The sequence below is a fragment of the Brachyhypopomus gauderio genome, chromosome 5, assembly GCF_052324685.1.
Source record: "Brachyhypopomus gauderio isolate BG-103 chromosome 5, BGAUD_0.2, whole genome shotgun sequence".
NCBI lineage: Eukaryota > Metazoa > Chordata > Actinopteri > Gymnotiformes > Hypopomidae > Brachyhypopomus > Brachyhypopomus gauderio.
In genome coordinates, this window is record NC_135215.1 from 7,518,187 (window position 1) to 7,536,683 (window position 18,497).

Here is an 18,497-nt window from a genome sequence, read left to right on the forward strand (position 1 = left end):
GTCGGCCCACTACAAACACTATAATTGTTTGAAAAAACTGCAACAACAACAAAATACAAATTTATGATATGGTACAAAACTTTTAAGACTTCTAAAAGGATGTGTCATATGTATCTGTGCAGAGCATATACTGTGCTATACTTCAATATACAGAGAGCGGCAAGTCTGTGGTGTTTTTGAGGACCCTGCAGGATGAGTGTAGTGTTTGGCACAGTTCCACAGGGACTGGGGGGTTGGGGGGGGCTGTGGTGTGGTGAAGAAGATGCCCCAGGCTGTGTCACACGCCCGTTTCCCACAGGAAAACTAATCTGCCCAACAGCCACTCATTATCTCTGCTGTTCCCAGCCATGTTACTCACATGCACCTGTCTACTCCATAAACACACACACACACACACACTAACATACACTCGCTTATGTCAACACAGACACATACCTCCATGATCATTAATGACTGTGTGTGTGTGTGTGTGTGTGTGTGTGTGTGTGTGTGTGTGTGTTTGCTTGCTTGTAAGAATGTGAATATAAATGCATGTGTGAAACCATATGTCAAGTCATATCTGATAACCTCACTGTGTTTAAACGCATTGAATCACGTAAGTAGCTCTGCACATCTGTTTAAAGGAGAGAACACCTGTTAGCAGGACCAGGTGTCTGATTTAGCCGATATCGGTGACCTGGACATGTCTGGACACAAAAGCACACAGTCATTTTAGCATGCTGCCTCTGTCGGGTTGTGTCCAGCAACACCATTTAGTGCTTTTACATTTCACATCAGATCCTGAAACTCTGTATGAACTTTCCCAAAAGCGAAACAATGTGTTTTTTAAGCTCAACTTAAAACAACTTAAAAAACAATCAACTTTATGATCAACTTCAGATTTCCAGTGTGTGTGTATGTGCATATATGTATGTGTGTGTGTGCACGTAAGCATATGCACAAATGTATGGGTGTGCAGGTGTGTGTGTATGTAGTTCTAGCTGGGAGGTCTTTAATCTCAACTCTAGTGGACTGAACAAGGTTGAAAAGCACCCCAAATCCCTGCAGTTCTGAACCTCTCTATACAGGACTTCAAAAGAAGAGGAGGTGTGTGTTGTGTGTGTATGTGTGTGTGTGTGTGTGTGTGTGTGTGTGTGTGATCATGTGACATCAGTCTGAGGGAAGCTGAGATGGGTACATGTTCTGAATCTCTTAAAAACGCAGGGCTCTTCTGCTCCATGTTACTAACACACCTGTACATCACACACACTCTGTACAAACATTTTCTCCCTCTCTCTCTCTCTCACACACACACACACCTACACACTTTCTGTACAAACATATTCACACACACACACACACACACACACACACACACACACACACACACACACACACACACACACACACACACACACACACCTGTCCATCCACACACACCTACACACTCTCTGCACAAGGTAGCTCAAGCCAGTGACTGTACACAAAAGACTGACGGAAGATTAGGAGCTTCTGTTGAATAAACAGAAAAATTATCTAAACCAGATAATCAGTTTTTAGGGTTTTATGAGGTTTTAATAAATGAGTGAGGTTTGTGTGTGTGTGTGTGTGTGTGTCCTACCCTGCTGTCCTCCTGGTGTGGCCAGTTATAGCTGGACTGCAGTGTGTGTCCACTTGAGCAGTTGGAGAACTGGAAGAGACTGGAGAACAGACTGAGGTTCTCCTGGGTGTCGGGGAAGATAGCGTCTTGGTAGTTAACACCATGGGGTAAGATGTTGTAGTTTTCATCCATCCTGCTCATGAGAGCACATGTGCACGCACGAACACACACACACACACACACACACACACACACACACACACACACACACACACACACACACACAAGCAACAATATGTAAATACAAATACATCTATATAATGAGCAAGATAACTAGCGTCTCTCCCGCCACAGGTGAAATCAACTCACCTAAGGAAGAAAATATAAGAGTAATTTTCCAACACGGTATGTGACTGGCAGGAGAGGTACCCCAGGCCCGTGAGGTTGAGGCGCGACCCCGCGGGCACCTCCAGCATGCTGCCCCACGCCTGGTCACACAGCAGCTCCACTTCTGCGGCGTACAGCAGCCCGTCCTCCGCGCGCTCGCTCTGGTACGACAGGTAATTGTACAAGCTGGGCGCGTGCGGCTCCTCGTGCAGCGCGATCACCTTGGCGTACACGATGATCTCCGCCAGCTCTGCGCGACATCCTTCACTCAGCGGTCTCCACTCGGACGGCAGCCGACAGCCCAGGATAAACGCAAACCTACCGCAGGCGACACTGAGCGCCAGCAGCACCGCGCACAACATCTTTCTCCGTAATCTTTAATTCTTGTTCTTTCTAAAATGTATTTATACTATTGCATACACCATCAGTGTGCATTTATCTATTGTTAATCCGCTCCATCCAGAATCAAATATTAATGTAAATGCTACTTCGCGGTTGTCCAAAAGTATATCCACAGAAGTGAACTAGTGAACTCCATCAGCTGAGGACAGAGCAGAAGGTGCGCGCACACCTCCCAGACTGGGCTAGTGTCCTGTCCACTCGTCCAAATACCTTTTAGACCAATCAGACGACCCTAAAGTTCGCCTGGCCAATGGTCTCACGACTCGTGCGTCTCTCCTGCAGTCGCACTGACACGAGACATTTGCAGCCACTGATAGAAACACGCGCGTGTAGCAGCGTCCACGGTGTTTTCGCGTGTATTGTAGGCTGTGTTAGAACTGTTAACGCAGCCACGTCCAACTCACACTCAGATAATCATTCAAGCGTCAGCATCAGCTTGGGATTAGATTGTCCAATAAAATGAAACCGCATATCTCAAATAAAAAAAAATGTTTTTTTATTTATAGGTTCGTAATGTATCGTATTTTACAGGCACATAACCAGCAGAAATCATTGAGAAATCTTGCATGACGTTTTACGGGTAGGAAGAGCCCGTACGTGTAGAGCCACTCAAGCTCTGGCGCCATCTAGCGTCAATACAACATCACTGCAGCGCGTTTACACACGGTCACGTGTGACGTGTGATAGATCATGTAAATGTACTAGTGTTTATAGTTATTCATCCACACCTCGTAGGTTTGTTGACCAAGAGTCTCTGTGTCTCTTTTATGATGATTTTGGATTATTCGCAATGAAGGAAAATGTATTAACCTAAAAATACAGTAGGGGCAGGACGTATCGCACGTGATTTCAGAAGCGTGACACTATTCGGGAAAGAGCAAGGTCACCGAGCCTGGGAAACCCCCGCCGCGCCACCGTCAGCTGCTCCACCGGTCTGACCACCGGTCTGTCCACCGTCAGCTGCTCCACCGGGCCTGACCGCCGGGTGTGTCCTGTCCTGTCCTGCCGCTCTGTGGACACCCTAACCCGGACTGGAGAGCAGCTGATCCGCGTTTCCTGCTGCGGTCCGTCCGTATGATGTAGGTCCGGTGATCCGAGCAGGTCGTGAATATTTCAGCTCCGAGGAAGCGACGTCAGAACCAGGAAACGACACGATAGATAAACAACAACACAACTGAACACACGACAGCTCGGATAAACAACAACACAAGTGAACATTGTGTCGTGGCGTCAGGTAAATGTTTTATATCTTCAGAGAAACTCTAATAACCATCTTTCAAACTGTTGCGTAAAACACGCCAGCGGTTATGTGGATTATGTACTGTTTCTAATAAACTTATTTATGTAACGCGTTCTTCATTTTCTACATGAATGTCCAGGTATTAACTTGTCTAGGAGTTAAATTACTTAATCACTGGCAGTAGTGCGTGTTGGAAAAGGATATTTAAGAAGCGAAAGTAAAAGTCTTAAGAGCGCAGAGCAGGTCGCCTGTGTTATAACTAATAGGTCTAAGGTTTGTTTGAGGGGGCAAGTCACTGGGATTTCCTATTTTCTCACGTCTGACGATCGTCGTTTTCATTCTGGTTTTGATCTTTCTTTTGCCTGTGTCCTAAGGTATTTTGCTGTTCTGAGAAGAATCTGTAGTCTGTGAAGATGGCATCGGGTTCGCCGATGGTGAACGGAGACCTCAGTCACTCCCACGGGACCGGAACATCCCACGAGGAGGAGACCCTTCAACAAATGAACGTTCTGATCAAGGAGAACATGGAACTGAAAGGTGGGTCTGTGCCTGACTCACAGATGTACATGCTTACACACACACACACACACACACACACACACACACACACACACACACACACACACACACACACACACACACACCTTAACCTCTCTGGTTAAACCACAGAAGCCCTCAGGCAGACTAACCTGTCGATGAAGGAACGATTCGAAGGTCTATCTGCTTGGAAAGACAAACAGAAGGAGGAGAAAGTTCTCCTGGAGAAGAGTCTTCAAGAAGCTCAGGAGAGACTGCGCTCCTTAGACGCCGAGAAGCAACAACTCATTAAACGAATCTTGGAACTGGAGAAAGGAGGGGAGGTGAGGTGGTCTTCTCTAGTCATCTGTATCCAGCTCTACTAAAACATTGGTAGCAGTGGTGTGCACATTACATTGCGTTAGGTACGAGGCATTGCGGATCTTAAAACCCATTGGGGAGGCGTACAGAGGCGATATTAAAGACCTAACGGAAGTGTGTGAACATGTGCGGTGCTGCAGGGTGGCGGAGGGGGGGTGCAGGCCCAGCTGGAAGCTCTGAAGAGTCAGATCGCCCATCTGCAGGCAGAGAAGAGCGACCTGTTGGCCATGAACTCTGAACTGCAGCTGAAGATGGGTCAGGGGTCGCCAGAAGACTCCTTCATCGAGATCCGCATCGCAGTAAAGACACACCTATCTAAACAACAACAATAACGACAACAACAACAATGTCTACCTGTTGATACCCTCGCTCGTGTTGGTATGTGTGGACAAGCGTGTTGACTGCCGTGTCTTTTAGCAGGAGGGTGAGATGAACGTGACCAAAGGAGTTCCTGTTTGTGAGGAGGACCATTCTGCACGAAGCACGTAGGTTGAGTTCCGCCGTAGATGCCAGACGTCAGTGCCCTTCCCAGCCTGGAGGCCTGCTCTGGGTGGCATTGTGCTCTCACTGACACATGTTGTTGAATGCATCAGGTCACTCGTGTGGTCACAACGCTGAGGTTGACCACCAGGGCTTCAGTTGCCACTGTTCTCACCACTCAGCAAATCTTTCAGTAACCCAGTGTATGTGGGCAGCTAGATTGTGAACTGTGTGTGTGTTTGTGTGTGTGTGTGTGTGTGTGTGTGTCAACAGGGTTCAGTCAGACATGGTGGCGTCCCGGCTGGAGTCCGAGGAGCTCACCGTGAGCCAGCTCCTGCAGTCTCTCAGAAAGGAGGTTCAGCTGAAGGAGAAACTCCAACTTCAACTCCAAGCTGCACAGAACAGGTAGACATGTAGACCGTGGGAGCAAAGTGTTTGGCGGAACTGAACTTACTGAAGAAACCCTGATGGGTTATTTGATCTCAGTCTGTGCTCATGTGCTCTTGCTGTTGTCTCGTAAAGAGTGGCAGAGCTGGAGATGAAGAAGCCTGAAGCAGAGGCAGCAACCCAGACGCCTTTGACCCGTTCGTCCGTGACACAGGAGGCCGCTGTGGACACTCCGAGCAGGACCCCCCAGGAGGACACAGCCAAGGTCCCCAACACGCCCGCCAGAGGGGACACCTCACACACAAATACCCGTATCTGTTCCGAGCCCTCCACAAAATGCTGAAAGAAAATGTGTTGTGGTCTTGACGAAGACGTATACACCCGTGTGTGTGTTCCAGTCGGCGTCTGAGGTGGAGAATCTGAAGGGTCAGATGAAGAGTTTGTTTAACGAGCTTCAGAAGGCTCAGAGCAAAGTGGACGAGGCGGAAAACATGAAGAGGAACCTGCAAGACAGGTGCGCCGCACTGAACCGCCAACCCGCCTGATAACAAACAAACTTCCTGTATGACTGCACAATGTTGAAATGTCTCATCTGCTATGACGCACCTCCTCCGCTTGAGGTCGGGCCATTTAATGTGGCCATTTATGGTTGCGAGATCCATCGGACCAGCGTGAGTAGCGAGCGTGGCTCTGTGTGCAGGTGTAAGGAGCTGGAGCAGGAGGTGGGGACGCTCAAGACCCAGCTGGGTGACAGGCAGCACGTGAAGGCGGAGAACGACCGGCTGAAGGTGCAGCTGGAGAGCATGCAGGCGGCCAACAAGCTGGAGCAGAGGAAAACGCAGGAGGAGAAGTGAGAGCCACGCCCCCTCATCTCCAAACCACACCCCTCTGCCCCATGCCCCTCCACTCCTGACATGTGACTGAAACGGCAACTCATGCCTCCTCTTTCTCTTCCCGTTCCTGTCAGGAATAATCTTACACAGCTAAAGGATGCGTACACCAAGCTGTTTGAAGATTACAATGAACTCAAGGAAGAGAATAAGAGAAAAGAGGTGACCATCCACACTTACTTTATGGCAGTGGTTCCCAATCTTTTTCTGGCATGCCCCCCTTTTGTATATGAGAATATTTTCATGCACCCCCTGTCCATCTTTTGCTAGCTATGCTCAAATGTGCGTAGCTAATTTGCATTGTCACACCCCCGCCCCCCTTTGGGAGCCACTGCTTTATGGAATATGTAATTGAATAATATACAAAACTATATATGAAATTCAGATAGGACGTTGTTACTGTTTGTGATCCATATCTCTGCTCTTTGCTGTTCCCTGTAACTGTCCTGGCCAAATAAGGATCACTGTGAGCAGTCAGTGATCAGAATACAGATAACATGATGTTAGCTGATCCACCCTGGTGCTGATCCACAACCCCAGCTAGCCCCTTAAGACGAATGTCAGGTCGCTAGTCACTTGCGTGTGACTGCACATGCTCCCAAAACCGGGTTTTACAGCCATTCCCCACACGTCTTTATTCTTAGAGCAGCGTGCCTCAGAAGGTTGTCCTGAATCTGTTTGAATAATTTATATAATTCAAATATTTAATATGTTTTATAGGGGTGTGACAAGATCTCGTGTCATGAGAGACGTAACTCCGCGAGATTTCTCGTCGCGTTAAAAACCTGTCTCGCGAGATTTGTGATCCAGCAAGCAGCCAGAATGACATCAGAAAATACAGGTTACTATTGAAGATGCCCCCGCCACTTTCAAAATGTTTGTTTGGCAGCATTTTGGGTACCCGGCGGAAATGATAAATTGCAAGAGAGTGACTGATAAGACACGGACCATATACAAACATTGTATGAAAATAATGCCGTACACCGCAGTTAATACGAGCAGGATGCAGAGACATTTACAGCAGCACCACAGCTCAGTACTCAAATCAACATATCTCCCTTGAACAGAGGTAGCAGGGACAGAAAGGCGCTTTGGCAAGTTGAGACAGCAAAGGATATCGGGAGCAGTGTGGGGATGCAAATATGTGGACATGCTAATATTCTTAAAAATGAACATGGCAGTGTAGTTGCAGCAAATTCAGTGACATACTTGGTCAGGCTCTGTTTGCACTATTTGCACTCTGTATTGACGGAGAAGAACTTTTTGTTTTGCACATAATACAGTGAGATCCCACTTAACTACGGACCAGAGTTACGACCGAGCAGTGGCAGCACAGTGCAGTGTGGAGTGTTGTGTACGATAAGCCCATCTCGGCAACGCGGTCGCTCTTTCTCACGCTGTACGAGAACATTGTTAGTTTTTTTTCTATACTGTATTTACGATCAAAGCGTATCTAAATCTAGGGTCACGCTTAACGACGAAAACTGCTTTACGACTAACACATTTAAGCGGGGACTCATTAAACGGGGACTCATTTTATTTTAATATTGTTTGCACTTGAAAAAAAGAGAAATATTTAATCTTATTTATTTTATTTTAGCTTTTATGAAATTTTATTTTAATTTCAATTTGTAGAGGAAGAAGTTTATTAAACATTCATGCTTACATAATGCATTTTAAGAATTATAATAAAACATTTCAAAATGCACGTTTAACTCAGTTAAATAAAAGTCTGTTGTCCAGTCATATAATTTGTAATTTTAGTGTTCTTAAAATCTCGTCTCGATTTCGTGAACCCAATATCGTGTCTTGTCTCGTCTCATGAGCCGAGTGTCTCATCACACCCCTAATGTTTTATATAATTTGCTTGAATATGAGAATTTGGACTTTGGCAGGATTTAAAATAGCAGAGCTTAAACTGGGTAGAGGCACAGAGCCTGTGTTTTAATATATTAAAATGTTAACTTCCACTGGTTTATTAGCCAGACACCCTTCTATTCTAGTTTCACAGAGCTGACTATATGATGTAATTTTCTGTATTCTTTTATGATTATAACTGTGTGCAGGGGAGTGTGTCGCACGAAGAGTTCAGTGAGCTCCAGGTCAAGATTGCTGTAGCGGAGCACGCACTGGCAGAGAAGCAGAAGAAGATTGATGAGATGAAGCAGGAGATCTTCCATATGGAGAAAGAACTGGAAACCATCTCAGTCTTCAAGGCCCAGGTACTGCACAGGTGATACGGGATCCAGGACCAGGTTTGATCTGTGGTGATGCCTAGGAGGCTTACGAGCGTGTGTGTGTGTGTGTGTAGGCAGAGGTGTACTCTTCAGATTTCTACGCGGAGCGAGCAGCACGGGAGAAGATTCACGAGGAGAAGGAGCATCTGGCTGAACAGCTGGAGCGTGTGAAGAAGCACAACAGTCAGCTCCAGGAAGAGATGGAGTCATTGGGCAGGTAGAGCCTCCTGCTTCTTTCTCTGATGGTCCCACCCTCCCCACCCGGATAACACAGAGCTGCTGTTCTCTCAATGCAGGCAGTCCATGAGTGAGATGCAGAGAAGACATGTGTCATGTGGGGCGAGCGCGGACATCTCCTCCCCCCAGCACCTGCAGGGAGGGAGAGGTACTACTTCTCCCCTCAATCACCCCCCCTTTTTTATTCCTCCTTTTAAACAAGAAATCACTCCAGTTAGCTTAGCAGAAGCAAATGACAAAGTGAACGCATAAACACTCTAGGAAAACTCTCTCCTTCTCCCTCAGTTGACTGGCAGCACCAGGTGAATATTCCAGAGCACGCGTGTCCCAAGTGTGGGGAAGTCCTGCCTGATCTGGACACACTACAGATCCACATCATGGACTGTATCATCTGAACCCATTGCTAGGAAACATCAGCCAATCAGCATTCTGGCTCATGAGTAGCCCCTCCCTCTGGTGGTACAGTTTGGTTAGTAGATCTGAGGATGCACTTACAATATTCAAAAATAATGTAATCTGTCTAGAGGCTTCTACACATTTCTACATTAATTATAACGCTCCGCAGGTCTAATTAGCATTTGCATTAGGGCAATTATTAAGACGGGTAAAGGAAATTGCAAAGGGAACAGAAGTTTCCATTATGTTGGTAAACGTGCAAAGGTAGAAAATCAATGGAATGTGCTTGTATATTTAATGAAGGGGGATTATTTAATTTCATAAACAGAACTGATTATATGCAGACAGTTCCTTGGTTTGCAGAAAGGTAGCATAGATGTGAAATCCACTGGTGTTTATTTAATAAACACTAGCTACCTGTTTAATACAGACATAAATACACGTGGATCTAGTAGGAAGGGCACATTAAGCTGGAAAAGAACATTTTCTGTGTGTTTATTATACTGCTGTTGCTGTGGTTAACATGTAGCTATGAAGTTAAATTCTGTAAAAGCAGAAAAATAAAAAAAATTCTCAATCATTATGCGTCCCATGAAACGTTTGAAAATATCCAACTTCATGCAGAATTCTGATTCTTTTTAGCTGCTAAAAAAGAAAATACCACAAAACTTTTTTCTATTAAACTGAAATACTGCTGAAACTGCTATGTGCTGAACAAAGCCAGACAACTATTTAGACAACTTTTGTTTATTAAGTTTACAAATACAGTAACAAATTTTGTTTTATTGGAGCGCAAAGCGCAGTTTAATGTGAAGCCTGAACAGCCTGTACTTAGTGCAAAACATACACGTAAATGCTGCCGATGATGCCCACGTGTGTGTTTGGTTTTCAGATTTATTCTTTTTTTTTCCATACAATGTTAAATAGTAGAAAACCCACTGAACTGAAGTCACTGGATGACCTTGAGACACAAACAGAAATCAGATAGTAGTACAAAACAAAATAACTTAATGACGGGTCAGTAGCGTTAAGTACACAAGTTCTATTGGAGTTTTTTTCTGCAGGAGATTCGATGGAACTGTTCCAATCAAACTAATGTTTCTGGGTTTGTGTGCACACTTGTGCATCAAAGTATTCTGGTCATTTAATTTGTGACCAACGTAGCATGCGAGTGTTGTTTCCGTCGGCTTGCTTATTCCCCCTCAGAAAGGCGAATAGGTTTGTGTATCAAATGGCAATCTTGAGTATCGGCACATTGCTGAGCATTTTTAATGGGAAGGCAGATGAAAACAAAAAGGCAAAGGAGGAAAGCGGTGTTGGAGTATAACACAGTGAACACAGTAACCTCTCCTAACTGCTGAAGTGAACCAGGCTCAAGCTTTCTAACCAATGAATCCCATTTTATATATATATTTATGTATGTATATGTATTATATATCTATCTATATATTGCATATTCTGCACTGCAGCTACTAAATCACTCTGGTAAACAAGGTGCTCAGTTTATGGAATGAGAGCAAATTATAAATCATGTCAAATGGGGAAATGGCATGCAAATGTTAGCTTTACATATTTAACGTAGAATGAATGGGGACCAAGAACTTTGATTTCAAGAATTCTGATTTGTTCACAGCTTGAACCAACCAAACTAACTTGTTTTCTAGACTTGCAGGTAAAGCACTGAGCACAAAGAAAATAGTTAAAACAAGTGTTATTAAATATTGAAAGCACAATATATATCCACTCACAGACAGTAAACAGTTGATAATCTATTCTGTATAATTGGCTTAATGTGAACTTTGCTTGTACCAAATGGTTAGGTGCTAAGTAACAACGCTTGTAATTGAACAGTCCTCATCAGCGATCAGTAGTTTAGATGACAAGATGGAGTTCCACTAGGTTCACTGCTCTACGGTGTCACTCTACGGGTTTCTACAGTCGATTAATCAGGAGTTTTCCGCTCGACGTTATTTTGACAGAGGCACATCCAGCAGAGCACACACATCCAACACCACAGCCTACCGCTACGGCTTTAACCGCTTCAAACTAAACTACACGCACACAGCGGTTTTTTAAATTCTCCCTTCTCCCCCCTGTGCATACACGGAGGACAGAAGATCACGGTGGAGACTGATCGGCTCTGTTCTTTATGTTGCCATCGGCAGTACTTGACAGACACTAAACGATCAACTAGAGAAGGAACTACTGATCTATGGTAAAACCACAAGGCAGTTCTGTGTACAGTAAAACCAGAACAATGAGAGATACAGGACAGATGAACAGGAGGCACTGGTAGACACTCTGGACATCTGGAGGGTAGCAGTGGCATTTTCCCCCAAACAGAGCAGAGCAGTGTAGCGGCCTGGTGTGGGTGACAGCCAGCCTGAGGCTCCGCCTACCCACCAATGGACATCCTGAGGCTCCGCCTCCCCAGCAACTACCGAACGGAACTGCAGTACAGTAAGAGCTGGATGTCTGTCATACTTTTTGTAAACGTGGACTTCAGCAGTGCAGTATACACACAGATGCTCTTCACCCAACTCCACACACTACTGGATGTAGCCACAACCAGACTGCCTTATGGTTCATCTCTACTCTCTTCTTTAAATTCATCTACATTTCCAAACCACTCGACATGCTCTCTCTACACACATGCTCTCTCTTCCGACTTTCCTCGTCCTGTCCGACAGCTCCGTCACCAGCATCAATCTGCCGCAGTAGCTCTACTGCGGGACACATGACGTCCTGATGGAGAAAAGGGTACTGCAGTTTCTGCAGGAAGCCTCAGTGCTGGCCACACATGTTCTCGCCTGCTCACAGGGCACAACAGGGCATGAGCCACAGCCCGCGAGCCACAGCCAACCACACACACGCCTTACACTGTATGTCCCAGTATGGCCGTAAGCACAGTCACCTGATGCACTGGATCGGTGTGTCACACAGAATGAATCCATGAAACCACTCGTGTCCCACCATCACGGTTGTGCAACTCATGTACGGCCACCCAAGCTTCAGAACAGTTTGCGACCTCCTCTTACAAACAGTAGAATGTTAGGTCTCGAAATTATCATCGGTCTCATCCAAAAGGTAAGAAAAGAAAACGACACAAAGAGCACAATCTCTCCCCAACACAATACTGTACGCCCACCAAGGCACCAAGCATCTCGCCTGCCTCAGCATCCAACTACAACTACACCTCCTCTGCCTCAGCATCCAACTACAACTACACCTCCCCTGCCTCAGCATCCAACTACAACTACACCTCCCCTACCTCAGCATCCAACTACAACTACACCTCCCCTACCTCAGCATCCAACTACAACTACACCTCCCCTACCTCAGCATCCAATTACAGAGCAAACAAACAAACAAAAAGCAAGGCACTAGAACCTCCAGCAGGCTCAGCAGGGGAAGGGGAAACAGACTATTCAAGTATGTTAATCCAAACAATTTTACATTCACATTTATCTAATACAAAGAAATTATAAAGGGGAAAAGAGGGTTAAAGTGTCTCCAATAAGTTCTATATAAGGTAATAGCTAGCCTTACTTCACCTTTAAACAGCAACAATCCACCCCAGTCCACCCTCTTCTACCTTTGTTTTAAACTAATGTTGTCCAACAACATTTATGATAATCACAGTGTTTCAACATCAAAAACTGATGGGTAAATACAGGTCCATATAGAACTCATTGTTTTAAATCTTTCAAACATACATACAATTGAAATCAACCTGTTTCTAGGAGGCCCCTAATGTGGTCAAGATTATAAAAGCTGTTACATTAGTAATAGATAGTAGAATTAAAGCTTCACCAGCCTTCAAGGCAGGATGCATGGAAGAGTCAGCCCATCAGCCCAGTTTAACTCAACCTGCATGTTACCTCCACCTGCCTCATCAACACCAACTGAAAATACTAGATACGGCATACTGGTAAACAGGAAAGAGACGAACGGAACACCACCTCTTTTTTTGTCTTCGAACACAGCGAGATGGGAAACTAGTTCGTGTGGTCCTACGAGGGTAGGCACCAAACACTGGGTATCAAAAACAAAGGACGCCATATTTTATACATGCTTAAATCCATTCATTCTGCAGCCCCGACTCAAATATGGTCTCTAGGGCCAAGGCATTATATTCCAAAGTGACAGTGTGTCTCTGTGTGTGTGTGCCTGTGTGTGTGTGTGTGCCAGTGTGTGTGTGTATAGGGTTGGGGCTGCATGTTCTCTGCATACACAGAAATCCCCACTGTAATGTAACAAATTTAAAATCATAACCAAATGAATAAAAAAAAAGAACTGATGTACATATTTTCTCGTGTTTTCTAACAAAGGCCACTTTCTGCGTCGTTGATGGACTTTGTTTCATAGTACTATAGTTATTGCATTACTACATGGCATTAGAGCAGACGGTGGAGCGGCAGCAGGTTGGTAAGGGAGAGATGAGCCGTGCTGTCCAGCCAACAGGGGGCGCTCTCCTCCCCTCCCAGTCCACCAGCAGCACTGCTGACTGGGTACCAGCGAGCTCAGCTGATGACAGGAGGGTTAAGAGAGTGAATCAGTCAACTGAGGAAGGGGGTGGTGGGCCATGTCTGTAGACCGAGAAGGGACAGGTTGACTTGTGTTTCCTGTGAGGTTAGAAAGCTACAGCCAAACACAGACCAAGTCCTGGTAAGCTCTGCTACCATCTACTCTGGAGCACACCCTCGGGCCAGCCAGCCAAGGAAGTTAGGACCACAGATGCTAAGGAAAATCTGAACATTTCTCACAACCCTTCTTTGGCCACTTAACATTGCACTCTCTCTACAGGTTGGTGTGCGTTCACTCTCCATGTATGTCAGAATGCAAGAGTGATCAGAGGTCCCCAGGCGGAGGTGTGGGAGAGGCGAGTGTTGTGTGTGTGTGTTTAACTCCAGTCTTCACTCCCCTCCCCCGATCCCTCTCCCAGTCCAAAAACATGCTTTGCAGGGCAAAGAAGCCATCTTTCCTGCAAGCTGCTTTCAAAAGTCAAAGGTTGCAAAGCCACAAGGCAGGCCAAGACGCATACCCAAGCCCACGCTGAAGTCACTACGGACCCGTGGATCCTCCCTCTTGCCCCACCCCCTTCCCAACGAGCCACCGGTCCAGACTCGTGGTGGCCTTGTGCTGGCGACGGCCGGCCGCCCCTACGTGGTCCTCAGGTTGGGCCCTCCCGGATTGCTGACCGACTTCTGCAAAGTGCTGAGGGGGAAGGTGGGCAGGGAGGCTGGGTTTGAGGAGAACTGGCCCAGGGGCTGCGAGGCAGTCAGCAGGCCCGCCACCTGGGCGTGTCCGGCCGCGCCGCCGGCCCACGGGCCGCCGTAAGGCGTGGGGGGGTAGCCGTACTGCGGAGTGCACAGGGATCCCTTACGAGCCCCCAGAGAGGTAGCAGGGGTGTTGAGCACGGGGGCGTGGCTGCTCAGAGACGAGGCCACGTTGGGACACAGCTGGCCTGGTGCGGAGAACTTGCGAGTCATGCTGGCAGGAGGGATCATCTGAGGAGAGAAATTATAAACGGTGGTCACCGGTTTCACCTGAACATCACGCACAAGCACACCATCACCGTGTCAAGAGTGAAGAGGCTACACCTCACTCTTTCTTCGTTTATCACAAAACACCCAGCACCCTGCAGCACTGACATTCAACGCCAACCCGACAGTCCTGATGCAGTTCATCAAAGCCTCTGACAGCACCTGGACATCACAGCCAGGCATGCTGGGTACACGCTCTGCAGAGTGGTACAAGACCAGGTCCAAAGGTACGGCACCCATGACCAAACCTTTATCAAATACTTTGGGAACTAAATCAGGTGTGTCAGAGTGGGGAAAATGAACAGGCCTCTATGTTCAGGGCTGAAACCCCACTGCTCCAAACCAGGAGTGTGATCTCTGAACATGGACCGGACATCGGTGCGGTCTCTTACGTCATAGCTGTGGCCCTGGGACGGGCCCTGCTGTTGGGGCTTGGAGCCTCTCTTGCTGTGGGACAGACTCTTGGCATCCCTGGCCCAGTTGTCCACCAACTTGTGCAGGTCGTCTGTGAACATGCCTTTGCGACTCTGCGGTGCAGAGGTGGGCGGCTGGGTTTGGTTCTGGCCCTGAACCGACCCGGGTCCACTCACCGTGCTGGTGCTGCTCGTCCCTGATGGAGAACACAGGGCGAGAAGGAGAGAAGACAGAGAGCGAGTCATTTGTGTGCATCTCCACTGTAAATATGCTGTACCCATAACCATCTGATAACCACACACACAATGTCCAGGTGCACATGTATATTTTCATATACATATCACTTTGTATGTGTATGGTAATAGTTATGACAGAGCACCTGGACGTCCGCTCTGAGGCTAAAGGGGCATTTTTATCTCTCTGACTCCAGCCTGAAAAACAGGGCACGGCGAAAGAGTTACGACGTTTCTGTCAAAGCACAACCATTGAGTGTCAGTCACTGTTAGGCTTCAGAGTCACAGCTTCCATATGAGGGCAGCTGCAGTGTCTTTTTATGACGTTAGGGGGAGCCAAAGAGCAATGAATGGCGATGGCATTCATCAAGGTTTCACTGCGTTAACGATGATGACTTAAATCCAAAATGGATCCTTGCTGTTAATATGGTTTTTATTTCACATTTTGTTTCACCAAACAAGCTTTTCCTCTAACAACTCTGTCAAACATTAAGGCAAGTAGGTGGTATTTAGTTGTTTGTGCTGTTCATTATATATGTATGTACTGTATACGGAATATTTCAGAACAGCCAATCTCCTGATAAAAAATAAGAAGCATTACATTTAATTACATCACTGTCTCACGCTTAAACTCAAAAAAGGCAACACTAATGTATTTTTTTATTTATCATGTGGTCATCAGAACATGTACCATGGCTTCTGAGACATGTCTGAGGATAACTACCCCATGTCTGAGGATAACTACCCCATGCAAGCCGATCGCCGGGTCTTACGGTCAATGTCAGTGAGTGCGTGAGGAGTCAGTGCATTCGTGAAAAAATGGAAAAGAATATGAAAGTACAGCAAAAGAACAAAAAATAAATAATGAAATCAGTGCACAGTTTGGAAACAAAATGATTCCGTTTCTGACCATCTGCTTCTACTGCAGGACGCACACCTCCAGTAGCAGAACGCAGCCACAGAATCACCAAACCTGTAGCACCAGTGGAATTCTGGGGGATGGAGTCCAGAGCAAAGCCATGCATAGGGGGCGGAGTGTGAGAGGAAAGCCGCACGACCGGCATGACTTCAGCATTTTACTGGATGACTGCCATTCACTTTGCATTGATTCCTCAATGTCCGGACTTGTGGAGAGGGACTGGCGTGTGTAGTGTGGGGTTTAATGGGCTTCACTCAGATATTAGGTGCTCAACCCATGCAGAGCAAGTAGAGAGTGCAAAGAGGTCTAATGGATGAGGAGTTTTAACAGGACAACGTGGCTGTGCAGAGAGAAGAGTGTGTCTTTAGGAGGAGAGTGTGTCTTTAGGAGATGAGGGCTAGTGTACGGAGATGGGCAGGGTTGGTTAGACGGACTAGACAGTAATAGGACGATGGGCCAATCTAGATTATTTAGAGTGGACATTAGCCGCCCTGCTGTGGGACTGGAGACACCTCACAGAGGGTCCAGGCAAGAGAACACACACACACACACACACGATGGACGCTGATGGTTGACTGGACCTGGACAGACTACACCTACAGCACATGAATGGGTCATCAGGACAGAGAAATGCTCAAGTCAGCTCAAGAACTCAGCAGTGCCTAGAACACACATACACACTCACACACACACACACACTCACACCCACACACCCGGAGGGGTGGGGGGGGGGGGGGGGGGGGATGAGAGGAATGGAGAGTGCAGGAGTGGAGGAGGAGGAGAAGGAGGAGATAAGGAGGTGATGTAAAAAATAGAGAGATAATTACTACAGAGCTGGTTGCAGGGGCACACTTTTTTCACCATCTTCCCTGAAGCGTGGAGAGAAGCGTGGGATTGGAAAGAGTCAGCGTTAAAAGTCACTCCACTTCCAACACAAGGCATTACAGGGAGTGCACAGGCCACTACAGCTCTAACCCTCCAGCCCTGCCTGCCACTACAGCCCTGCCCTCAGAGGGGAGTGATGGGGTACGGGGGCAATGGGGGGGGGGGGCAAGCGGCAGCAGGACTTCCTCTCAGCCACTAGCGCTCTGGCACCCCACGGGAAGAGGAACCTTTTCTCTGTTAGAGAACTGATGTGGGTGGAGAAGACATGTGGATGGGACTGTTGCTGTAGGGAGGGACCCGTGTCTTACAGCTTTACAATGGCATACGGCAGAAAGACAGAGAGGGAGGGAGACAGGGAGAGAGAAATTGAAAGTGTACCGAGATTGTACTGCCTAATAAATCCTCAGATGTGTTAACAGAGGTCTATGACCTGATGGCTGTTGGGTGGATTTTGTATGGCTTTGAATAGCAGTAATACATCATAACACATTCATATCATAATTAGCAGGAGGAAATTTGGGAAAAAAAAAAACAGAGGCCTAAAACCAATCAAAACAATCCTTGAGCTAAATGGGTCAGACATTCAGTGCAGGCTAGAACAATGATGCTTACGAAAAACACCACTTTTGTACATTTTTGGAATGTAAAGATTTAATTGCACAAATACCTAACATGTTTATGTTGTATGCAGAAATGGCTGAAGGAATCAAAGGTTTAACATTAATTGGTGAAGTTAATGTGTTTTAATAGATAAGCGAACTAGTGTGGCAGGGATCAGAGGTTTGCATTAGGTCTTAATCAGGCCTGCTGCGGGCGCTTGGGGAAGGCAAAACAACAGTGGGTTTAGTTGTGGATGTAAGAAGCAGCCATGATGAGGGTGGGGGTATTGGAGGTCAGAGCGGGGTCATGGACAGTGGAGGTACAGGAAGGTCTATGCTATGACCTTTCTTCATTTCACTAACCTCAACAAAGAAAATATTTGTTCTCGGGAACTGCTAATTTAGAATATGTTATTAACAATGCCTCCCCCCAGCCCCATTAGTAAACTACAGGAAACCGAAAACCCCAAAAATGTCGGATGACAAAAACATCCCTAAAAAGCATAATAGCCCTCGTTCGCATTATGATATTACGATGTGGAATGTAAGCATTAAGTCTGAACATGAGGTTTAATGGTAAACGTTGATCATTTTGAGATGGTGCCTATCAAGGAGGTTCAGAAGAGAACACAGAATCAAGAGAGGAAAGGAGAGCAGTACACACAAAGAGCCAAGCACGGCGTACTCAGAAAACGACTCCTCCTGCCACCCGGCTTGAAGGTCACTCTCTCCGACCCACAGCTGAACTTTACACAGCCTGCGGCACAAA

At 46.6% G+C, this 18,497-nt stretch overlaps 3 protein-coding genes across 24 annotated transcripts in view; 1 reads left to right on the forward strand and 2 right to left on the reverse strand.

Moving 5' to 3' along the window:
• The window catches only part of ccdc3a (coiled-coil domain containing 3a), a 7,170-nt gene extending 4,140 nt beyond the window's left edge, over positions 1–3,030 (reverse strand). For both annotated transcript variants that reach the window (XM_077005319.1, XM_077005320.1), the window contains exons 1-2: positions 1,949–3,030; positions 1,601–1,772 (exon numbers count right to left, since the gene is read on the reverse strand). In XM_077005319.1, coding sequence (XP_076861434.1) covers positions 1,601–1,772; positions 1,949–2,328 — 552 coding nt within the window. In that variant the 5' untranslated portion in view covers positions 2,329–3,030. The remainder of the gene's footprint in view (positions 1–1,600; positions 1,773–1,948) is intronic.
• A 240-nt stretch (positions 3,031–3,270) lies between these two features.
• optn (optineurin) lies at positions 3,271–9,712 on the forward strand. Of its 2 annotated transcripts, none has more exons than XM_077005317.1 (14): positions 3,271–3,602; positions 3,983–4,145; positions 4,278–4,468; positions 4,646–4,804; positions 4,926–4,990; positions 5,259–5,390; positions 5,508–5,637; positions 5,771–5,886; positions 6,073–6,222; positions 6,340–6,424; positions 8,329–8,484; positions 8,574–8,716; positions 8,796–8,884; positions 9,022–9,712. In XM_077005317.1, the coding sequence occupies exons 2-14, from the start codon at positions 4,022–4,024 to the stop codon at positions 9,129–9,131; spliced, it is 1,650 nt and encodes a 549-aa protein (XP_076861432.1). In that variant the 5' UTR covers positions 3,271–3,602; positions 3,983–4,021; the 3' UTR covers positions 9,132–9,712. The 2 variants fall into 2 exon arrangements, with proteins under 2 accessions (XP_076861432.1, XP_076861431.1); XM_077005316.1 differs by having other exon boundaries at positions 3,274–3,602; positions 4,923–4,990.
• A 274-nt stretch (positions 9,713–9,986) lies between these two features.
• The window catches only part of wnk1b (WNK lysine deficient protein kinase 1b), an 80,985-nt gene continuing 72,474 nt past the window's right edge, over positions 9,987–18,497 (reverse strand). For 10 of the 20 annotated variants that reach the window (XM_077005297.1, XM_077005295.1, XM_077005306.1 and 7 more), the window contains 4 exons: positions 18,393–18,485; positions 17,072–17,113; positions 15,071–15,288; positions 9,987–14,642 (listed from right to left, as the gene is read on the reverse strand). In XM_077005297.1, the coding sequence (XP_076861412.1) occupies positions 14,295–14,642; positions 15,071–15,288; positions 17,072–17,113; positions 18,393–18,485 (701 nt within the window). In that variant the 3' untranslated portion in view covers positions 9,987–14,294. Of the gene's footprint in view, positions 14,643–15,070; positions 15,289–15,471; positions 15,524–17,071; positions 17,114–18,392; positions 18,486–18,497 lie in introns of all 20 variants that reach the window. The other 10 variants (XM_077005309.1, XM_077005315.1, XM_077005301.1 and 7 more) reach the window with 7 other exon arrangements.

What these genes read in the sequence shown, in the direction of transcription:
- optn (XM_077005316.1), top strand. Translation starts at nt 4,022, where the DNA reads ATGGCATCGGGTTCGCCGATGGTGAACGGAGACCTCAGTCACTCCCAC. An exon ending in AACTGGAGAAAGGAGGGGAG is followed by an intron (nt 4,469 to 4,645) that starts GTGAGGTGGTCT and finishes GCGGTGCTGCAG; the next exon opens with GGTGGCGGAGGGGGGGTGCA. An exon ending in CCCAGGAGGACACAGCCAAG is followed by an intron (nt 5,638 to 5,770) that starts GTCCCCAACACG and finishes TGTGTGTTCCAG; the next exon opens with TCGGCGTCTGAGGTGGAGAA.